Source organism: Egretta garzetta, unplaced genomic scaffold (assembly GCF_000687185.1).
Source record: "Egretta garzetta isolate BGI_Z169 unplaced genomic scaffold, ASM68718v1 scaffold273, whole genome shotgun sequence".
In the NCBI taxonomy this organism is placed as follows: domain Eukaryota; kingdom Metazoa; phylum Chordata; class Aves; order Pelecaniformes; family Ardeidae; genus Egretta; species Egretta garzetta.
This window is the reverse complement of record NW_009259236.1, coordinates 452,971-463,040: the sequence shown is the minus strand read 5'-3', so window position 1 is coordinate 463,040 and position 10,070 is coordinate 452,971. Positions and strand designations below refer to the sequence as shown.

General features: G+C 39.6%; 1 protein-coding gene across 1 annotated transcript in view; it reads left to right on the top strand.

The window, feature by feature from the left end:
- The first annotated feature begins 215 nt into the window (after nucleotides 1-215).
- Nucleotides 216-10,070, top strand: part of TRUB1 (TruB pseudouridine synthase family member 1) — a 31,154-nt gene continuing 21,299 nt past the window's right edge. Inside the window, 3 exon segments of the mRNA XM_009635896.2 lie at nucleotides 216-315; nucleotides 1,412-1,504; nucleotides 5,023-5,078. Coding sequence (XP_009634191.2) covers nucleotides 216-315; nucleotides 1,412-1,504; nucleotides 5,023-5,078 — 249 coding nt within the window.

The window sequence follows — 10,070 nt, the reverse complement described above, 5'->3', positions numbered from 1 at the left end:
CTTTTTTTTTTTTTTTTTTTTTCTCTGGTGGTGGTTCACAGCCGAGGCGTGGCCCAGGTTGGGGGATGGAGCCACTCCTGGATACGTTCTGGCTGGCTGCGCGGAGCTGCTGCCTGCCTGCAAGGCTCAGTGTGTTGGTCACGGCGAGCTGTGAGGCCGTACTCACCACTTGCTTAGCTGGGGCAGGCGCCTGTTACTGCCTAAGGTACGGCACGATGCGAGCCTTCGTTTTGAAGGGGGACGAGATTTGCCCCAGCAGAAAGCTCCAGTCCTGCAGTGCACAACACCAGCTTGCTTGGAGAGCTGTCGAGCGTGGTGCCGGGGACAACATGCACCCATCTGCCAGGATGGGCGTCGGCAGCATCGCTGCAGCACCGCACTGCCAGGATGCTCTGCTTCAGCCCCACTGCCTATTGCTGTTATAAAAAAAAAAAAATAATAAATCACCAAATGAGTGAAAACCACCGTGTTTGGAGGAGTTTGAAAGTCCTGGGCGCAGTCTGCAGATTTTTCTGAATACAGGGAAGCCTGGCTGTCAGATATTAGGGAAAAAAGTATGATTGTTGCAAAGGTGTGAGGGACTCTGGCCTAGAGTCTGTTTGTAATGGATATGGGGACTTGATCATCTAATCTGGGCTTTTTGGACACTTGCTGATGAAGTGAGAACATACTTTCAGACTGGAGAGAGCTTATTCAGGCTGATTTACTCTGTAGTGAGCTGTAGCATAGGCATGGGCTTCAATTCAGCTTTGTATGGAAGAGATGTAGCTGGACCATGTCTGATTCCCTGATGGGAAGGGTGTAATGAAGAGATAATAGGAACAGGTAAGGGATCTTAGAGCATTTGTCATATTTAATACTAATAAATAAAGGACATTGGACTCTGCAAAATTCCTGGAGTCTTCAGCTGCATAGGAATTATGGTGGGTTGAGATGCTCTGAGAGCTTGAAAGCAGCAGTGAGCAAGTTGAGTTCGTTGGGAGAGTTTCCATACGGCTGCGTACACGTGAATAAACACGATCCATTTGATGGAAGTAAATACAACAAGAATTGCTCAGATTTGTGTATAATAGGTGGCTTCAGGGACGCTGCTGCTCGTTCTTGCATGCTTTGTTGATGAAACTTCACAGATGAACTGTCCGACAGGTTTTCTACTAGTATTTTCTGAACATCTGTTTATGGCAGTACATAAGACTTGATTAGAATCTAAGTGAAAATAGCTCGCAAATTGTTTGAGGTTGGGAGTAGATCTAGATGAATCATCGGTCTTATTCAATACAGCAATTTCTGCACCACTAATTCATGGTTTAAATAATTGGTTTTTATCTCCTTTAGCAGTCTAGAAATATGTGCTGGTTTTCCTATGTTCTAAGGTTATCCTATAATGAATCCTTTCAATTTCTATTTGCAGAAGCTGGTGTGCAAACAAATGGGAACAAAAGAAAACAGGTTTTGAAAATTGGACATGGTGGAACTTTGGACAGTGCAGCGGCAGGAGTTCTGGGTAATGAAAAATACAAATAACAGTCATCAAAAGATGATTTTGGGAAACATTTCCATGCTTACATGAAATCAGAGGTGGAGGAACAATTTGGGATACACGTGGCAGGCTTTGTGGTTTTGCGGGAAGGACGGGTTACGGTGGAAGTGTGGTCTGGGTTAAACTTCCTCTGCATATACTTTTTATATGCATATAATGTGTTTCTTAGCAGACGGCTGTATTCCCCCTACTCCTAAACTCCTGAAATAACTTGTCGGTTATTACATGAAAATACAGACTCTTGTGTAGTGAATTCTGAATTTCCTCAGAAACTGATGGCTTTTTTTACTTAAGCTGGGGATTTATAGTCATCATAATTTTCTAAAGTATTTGTTCTCAAACTAATGCTTTTCTGGGATTTTGAGGGAGCCTTTGTGGTTGTAATACTTGACAAATGAAGGATGTATAAGAGCAATTCAGCTACTGCTTTTTTGGAGGCTTAGCACAGAAACAGTTTTCTCTTCCTGTCCTGTTTGCTTCATAAAGAAGAGTCATCAAAGAGATTTTTGTCTTTTAATTTTGATAGCAATCCATTTATGGAGTTCCTTTGTTTTATTAAGGAACAGAACGTGTCAATTGCTGGTGTTGAAAACTCAGCTGTGGGTGTGACCATTGGGCTGGATTATTCCCATATCATACATTGTCACCAACACTTTTGTTGATAAGTAATGTGCAAACTACAGCTTACTTAAATCGTAGCCTTTTAGCTCTACTTGGGTAGAAGAAATAATAGCAGTACTTTTGGGTATTGAAAATGACCAGGTACAACTATGAGTACACACTGAAAATAAATCCACTGAGTTTTGATGTAATGACTTCTCTCCAGAAGAGCTGTGCTTCAGGGGGATGCTGTTTGCCGAGACTTGCTAGTAGAAGCCTCTAGGCTGGTAATTGTCTTTCTCTGTCACCTCTGAATGTTGCAGAATGTAACATTCTTGAGCTAGAAGTAACCTCATTTTGTTCCAATTCCCTGTACTGTGTTGCTGCTCATTGGAGAATATTGTGGGTATCGCTGAAGCGGACATTTCCTTTTACACAGATGTTCCCTTTGAGCATGCTACTGCTCATTGTGGGAATTCAACAGCATTGATCCACAGGAAAAGAAAAATCACTCGTGTTTCTTAATTGGTTCTCCTACTGTTCTCTGATATCCAGCAGTCTCCAAAGCCTGCTCCTGTGGCATGACAAAAAGTACTTGGGCTTGATGTGCTTGGTAAAGACAGAGAAGTGCATCACCTTAATATGCTATGGATTGATTTTAAAAAAAAAAAAAAAGCGCAGGATCTTTCATTCTGCTGCCATACAAAATGCACAGAGAAAAATCAATGGTAGCTAGATGGGAAAGGACAAAATTGGAGAGGAGTGGGAAAGGGAATATTCCCAGATTTCTTGAGGGTTTGGGTAAGATAATGAGGAAAGAGGGGAGGACACCACAGAAACAACTTATTCAGAAAATGTGTGCTGCTTTTTGGAATAGGGTGGTGGACCAGAAAGCTTTCTTTCCTCATGGGCAGTAGGATAATAGAAATATTTATTTTTCTGAAACATCTAACCTTTCTTGATAGATACTGCTGTTACCCAAATTTTATTTACTGCATATTTATAACTTTGTTCATGAGAATTAGTTGATACAGAGTCTTACTGAGTGTGCCACAAATAACTGGGCGGTGCTTTTTATCAGAAAATACACTTGTATATTTATTTTCCTACTGACAACAAACGTAGATGAGGAAGGACCTTGGAGGCAGAGGTCAGTGATCTGTGGCATGTGAGTGAAAGGCAACTTAGAGACCAGGGGGCATGTGATGGCCCTGCATGGGTAGGAGCCTGGAGCGACTGCTTTCTGAGATGAAGATCTTCTGTCTGTCCCCATCTGTGGCTTCCATTGCATTTGGAAGGTGGTGGGAGCTAGGACTCTACTTCTACTTCTCAACGTTAGGTCTCATATTTTAGATACAAGAAGCAAGGAACTGTGTATCAAGTCTTAGTGAATATCTTCTTTTAGTGTCAGTCTAGGGCTGTGGTTCCAGTTTAGTGTTTCTTGCTGCACAATGGGAATTGTAAATATTTGGCTTGTTTCTATATGGCAGTTATGAATTATGCTTCCATTGTAAAAGACAAGATGAAAAAGTATGAAAATTAAAAACTCAGTTAAACCTTGTCATGCTATGTGTAGTCTGGCAACTTTAGTTTACGTCGACTTTCAATAAGTCTACATGCTACACAAGCTGATGATTAATGGGGAAAATTGTTAGTGTCTTGTTCACAAAAGCATTCCATGTCGCTTTAAAATTATCCTATTGAATCTCTCTATGTTCTTCAGCACATTTCAGCTCAGCAGTTGTGTTGAAGCACCAATGATGTCGTCACGATGCAAGAAAAGTGCTTGGTTATAAAATTTTATCTGTGTGCTTGTCTCTGTTTCTCAGCCTTGTTGCAGCTCTTTCCTGTCTGGCAAATATGACAGGAACAAGCTGAACTAAAGGCGCACAAGGGCATGTGTGACTAAAAACCCTCAGGAGCAAGCAGAGAAGTAATCCAGAATAAGAAGTAATCTAATGAGTCTCAGAGTGTAAAGATTGAGAGCATTAGAGCACAAGTATGTGTTTTGAAAAAGAAAGTTTATTGTCAGTTTGATGCTTTTGGTACTGGCTCCTGGTTAGCCCAAAGCTGATTTCCTGCACGCTCCCTTAACTCCTGTACTTTTATTAAAATCGAGGACATAAGCTGCTACGTATTCCATGAGTTGTACACAAAACTAATTTACTTCTACAGTTTTCATTGTTTCTTTGGGTTGCTGTATGTGGAGAAAATCAATAGGAAAGCATATTCAAGGAAAGCACCTTCTAAAAAGCTTTGAAGTAAAATATAAAATAGAGCTCTCTTTCTGTCTTGTGAAAAGCTGACTGATGGCTGTTTTCCACAATACTGATTTAAGACTGAAAAGACAGTGTTCAGAACATCCACAGTAATGGGAAGGTTTGATTATAAAAGATTTTTGACAGAGGCAGTTGGACCTTTTGATTATTTTATTTTCTTGCTGTAAGCCTGATAAACAATTTCATTATGCTATCTTGGCTGTATTACTCTTGGTCACTATCAACCTTTAAAAGGGCTATTTAGTTACAGTGAAGGCTAGATTCATTATTAGTGAGCCATAGCCTTCATCAAACCAGAGACAGCATTAATTGCACTGTCCATTTCTTTGGTGATTAAAAGATAAATAAATCTAGGGGTTGAATTAAAGCATTTTAACAATAGGTGAAGCTTATTTATCTTCTACTTTAGACTTTTTCCTCTCACTAGTCCCATGTTGTTTAAACATCAGAGATACTTTCTCACAAGCATTGACTCTCTTTAATACGCTAACAGAGCATGAAAGGCTGTATTTCTGACTAGCATAATATTTAGTAGTGAATGGTGTTGAATAAGCGAACTGCAGAGCTGGTTTTGAAGTGGCGTTTCTCCTTCTGTCTTTGCAGTGGTTGGTATTGGAAAAGGAACAAAAATGCTGAGAACTATGTTGGCAGGTTCCAAGGTAAGGAATGCTAAATTACTTGTATTAGTGGGGCTTTTTGTTTGTTTGTTTTCTTTTTTCTTCCAATGAAGAGCTGCATCAGCATACAAGTATCTCAGTCATCTTGCGTATTTAGTTTAAATATGTACTTCAGTTCCTATCCAGCATGGTTATTTTAAAAACTTCGTTTGTCTTGTTTTTTCTACAAGATGTTAATAAAGATCAAATTCCTATTTTACAGGAAGGTTTCTATACTATTTAGTGTTTTCAACAAAAAAAAAAAAAGAGAGAGAGAGAGGAAAATGGTAATGAAGATGGCACTATAAATGATGTTTTTGGGATGTAGTTGTGTATGACAGCTCAGTTTTTGGTCGTTTTCCTTATGTATAGATAACATAATTGTTATTTAGTTTGCAGTAACAGATGGTCTTTGTTTCTTTTCTGTCTTCTTAAATACCATGAGGCCTTAAGAGGCACCTTTTGGAATTAAGAGTGTTTTGTGTTTGTGGTAGTAGCTATTGTTTGTAGAGCACCCCTCTACAGGAGCTGCAGCCTGGAACATGTGGATAAGCACATGTAAGAAGCCAAAGGTAACAAAAGCCCTGTGGCTGCATGATATAATCCAGGCTGGAGCCTTGACAGATAGCAGTCTTGCTCATTGCTGCTTTTAATTAGCTATACTACGTCTTTGGTGAGTGCACTCCAGATCGTAGGTGTTGGCATATGTGAACAAGTGCATGTACTCCCAAGAGTAATGGGCTCCCAACTACCAGCGTTGATTCCTTCTTTGCAAGTAAAATTCTGTGGGTTTAGCCATTATTTTTAAATTAGAAGTTTAGGTAAGAATGTCAGATGCAGAAATCAATTAAGCCTTCTAGATTTCATCCTATACTCAGGGAAAGTCAATAGTGGGTTCAGCAAGTTGATGGCCTTTCTAATACATTTTATTCTGCTATTTCTCCCATTTTCTTCAGGTCTGAACACTTAAGCTCTTTACAGGTTCTAAACTGATAACTTTAAGAAGAATTTGATTGACAATCTTCAGTTCAACTCAAAGGAAAAGAATTTGACAGCTGAGAATATCACTAGGATAAAAAGACGTAGCTGTAGAGTCTGATCCAAAACTTACTGTAGTCAGTGTCAGTCTCTGCACTGACTGTAAAGAGTTTGCATTTGGTTTATAGGACCAGATTTCAGAGGCATCTGCGTTTTGAAACATGCAGTAAGCAGCTGGAGCTGGATTTACAGTGGAAATGTAAGCAGTTATCAAGAACTTTTAAGTTAAGAAGCGGCATTGAGATACTTCAGCTAAATTAAGTCGTCATAGCGAAATGTGTGAAATTTGTTGATTTAAAAACATGCAAAGCAATTGAAATATCTCTTAAGCTGATGTTCACAGTGGAAACAGCTGTGATGGGTGAAATAGTTTCAACCTTTCTGGCAGAGGAGAGTATGCATAAGCTCCTTGGTGACTTCACTGTGAAGTCCTGTAGCCAGTAGGAGTGTTATCTAGCCAAACGTTGTGCCCAGATAGCTGCTGGCAAGGGACAGGGGAAGGGAGCAGAGGAGAAATGGGCAGTGGGGGCAGTCCGGTAAGCTACCCCAGATAGATCCTGGCTCTCACCTGGCCTTGGATTGGTGTAGGCTGTAGGCACATGATTCGTTAAGGCAAGCAAAGTTACATCCTTACAGTATATCAGCTCTTCCACTGCTACCGTTTGTATGTTCTGATGTGGTAGAGAGTGTGAGGTAGCTAATGTCCATGCCAGGTGGCATGGCAGTCATCAGCCTTCATTTGGAACTTGTCTTGTCTCTGCTTTCCTATTTTCTATTTATACTTCAATAAATTAGGCATGCAGTAACTTGAGAGGCTTAAGGAAGTTGAAGGATCTCCCACAGATAGCTGCCTATTTGATTTTTTTGACCACACTGACAACAAAGGCTCATAATATAGCAAGAGATCCGATACAGATAAATTCATGACTGTCTAAATCGGTTTGAGTATTGTTTTGCATCCCATGCCATAGGCATGTGCATTCTTATTTCATCTTTTTTTTAACGCTGTGGATGTTGAAGTGTTTGTTGAAGTGTGATGGTTTTCTTTTGTTCATTACTATAAAGGTTCAGTTGAACTGTCTGAGCCTTTCTGGTTAGGTTTTACTGTTTGACTGTAGGAATATATTTTGTGAAGAAGTAGTTCAGTCTACCATTGTTGGCAGCAGAGCTATGCTGACTGGCCAAAACGTATGTTACTACAGTAAACTCCATATGGTGGCTCTGCCGGAGATTGGACTATTTCTGATTTTTTCCCAAACGTTGTGTGAAACTTTCCTGACTCTGTGTGGCAGCTCTGAATGTTATCACTCGATTTGCAACTCACACACATTTTACAAGAAGTGTTACTCTTTCAGTGTAAATCTAGTTCTCCATTGGTTTGACCTACTGATGAATTAACTCAAAACAAATGGAAATGTGCAGCCAAGGGCAATACCTACTTAGTGTTCCAGATTTCTCATAGAATTCTTAATATTTATCCAGAAGTAAAAATATGTGCAAGCTGGCTTAGGTTTTGTTTGTTTGCTTTATTTTGTTTTAAATGTTCCAAGTGAGGGGGAAAAACTGGATCTTCTTGGATCTGGAATTTAAATACTGAGCATTTAATACATGTTCCATAGGAGAATCGCTTTTTCTTCTTGTGTTCTGGGACTTGGACTTGGTCTTGCTTGGACTTTTTGCACTGCATTTGAGAGAAATTGTTTTATCGTGTTTGCAAAATAAAGATAGTAGAATGAGAAAATATTTCCTGCTTCACCAGCACCAGTAAAATGAATATGATGCTGGTGGACCAATTTTTATTACAGTAAATTGTTTCTGAAGGACTCAGTCTTATGGGCGACTAGTCTGTCTCAAACACAATGTAGAAGTGATTTTTTTTTTTTTTTTTTTTGCAGGGTGTGTGTTTTTGGGTGTGGGGGGAATGTGTTATTTTTTTTTTTTTTTTTTTTTTTTTTGCAGGGTGTGTGTTTCTGTGTGTGTGGGGAATGTGTTAGAAAATGCTAGCTAGCAGCAGTTTCCAAAGTGGTAATCCTGTTTTAAAACCTCTCATCTACCAGAATGTGCTGTTACATAGGAGCAATGAGGCAAATGATCAGGGACTCATCAGAGAAGAAAAAAAGGAAGAGCAATAAGCAATGAAATTCTTCATTATTCAGATACTTTCCATTGGGAGGAGATGTCTTCCAACACATACACCCTTTATTTTTAGGTGGGGTAAATCGGGATAATTGAAATTTTCGGACTTTAGTTCTGTGCTTCATTTGCATATTTTTCAGTGAGATGACATCTGGGTTCACCCTGAGAGAACTTGAGTCATACTCTTGTGAATGAAGCCAGAATTTGGCCGTCCGTCAAACTGTGCTTGAAATCACTGCCACACGAGCAGAAAGCATGGGTGTGTTGTTTTTTATCTGAGGATGCAACTTCTTGTCATCGTCCACATATAGTCTGAAACCCCAAGTGCTCAGTGACACGAAGGGAATTGCCTGAGTACTTTGTGCTGGTTGCACAAGCTTGGCCAGGGACTAGTTAAAATAGAAAATTTCGTCTCAAAAGTTGTGGCTTCTCCAGAATGAAGCACTATCCAAAAAAAAATATCTCTGGATAAAGTAGAACTCATGCTCCAAATGATCACAAGGACTAGAAAGAGAAAAAGAGATGATGTGTAGAATGAAGATATATCAGTGACCTGATATGTGACAACTTTGATTTATTATAATTGGAAAAATTTGAGTTCATATGAATCCTGCATGGAAAATGAGTGCTAGGTCAGTGACCAGGTCTCAAAACTTGCAGTCACACTTGTATCCTGTGAGAGAGGGCTTGACTGAGCAGGATTTGGTTCAAATCACATAAGAGAATTTCTGAGACACATGTAAGTTACTTCTTGCAGCGTGATTCTGGGATTAGAGTTTGTATATTGCAAAATTGTTTCTCTAGAGGGTTGGCACCAGATGCTGTGGAACAAAGTGCCCATAAAGAAGGTTGTTTCTTTGCCTCCTGTGATTATCTTACTGTCCTAAAAATTAGGCTTTAATTTGTATCCTGTAACTTCTCAAACATAAAGGTTGCTAGCTTTCTCCCTGAATTCATTTTTTTTGAATTAAGTCCTTAGCTTCCATCTTTTGGCAATGAGTTCAATGAATTAATAATGCATTAAAAAGCACATCTAGTAGTTCTATAAGGAGCAGAACTAATGAAGCCTTTTCTTGTGACTTCGTTTGTTTACAGCTCGTTAGACACCAAAGCCCCATGTGGACTCTTTGGTATCCAGTAATACAGTGGGGCTCCCTCTGGAGCTTTTTTCTTAGTGGAAGCTGTAATAGATTTATTTCCTCTATCTGTCTGTTTTCAGGAGGCTTATAAGAACTCAACATCTCTGAGACCTCTATTCTTCTGCCAACATTTGTATATTAACATGCACACCATGGTGGTGTAAGCACTATTTCTCTAGAAATCCTAATTTTCTTTTTAAAGAGCCTTGCTGTGGTCTGGTTTTAGTGTTTGGTGGTGGTTTTGTTTTTTTTTTTTTTTTCCCCTAATGTATTTCAAAAACAGTTTGTGCTCCAGTTCATGTATTTGAGTTACAAGTGCAAGAAAATTGAGTTGACTTTCCTTTTGAAGGATCCTCTTGGTGGTGTGTGCTCTTACTTTTAATCTTAAAAATTTCTTTACAGTATCACCAGCTGAGCTCTTTGCTTCATCTTGCTTTCTTTTGGAGCTGGTAAAACCAAAACTACTTATTCATACTATGCATAATCATAGAATCATAGAATGTTTTGGGTTGGAAGGGACCCCTAGAGGTCATCTAGTCCAACCCCCCTGCAGTGAGCAGGGACACCGCTAACTAGATCAGGTTGCTCAGAGCCCCGTCCAACCTGACCTTGAATGTTTCCAGGGATGGGGCCTCTACTACCTCTCTGGGCAACCTGTTCCAGTGTTTCACCACCCTCATTG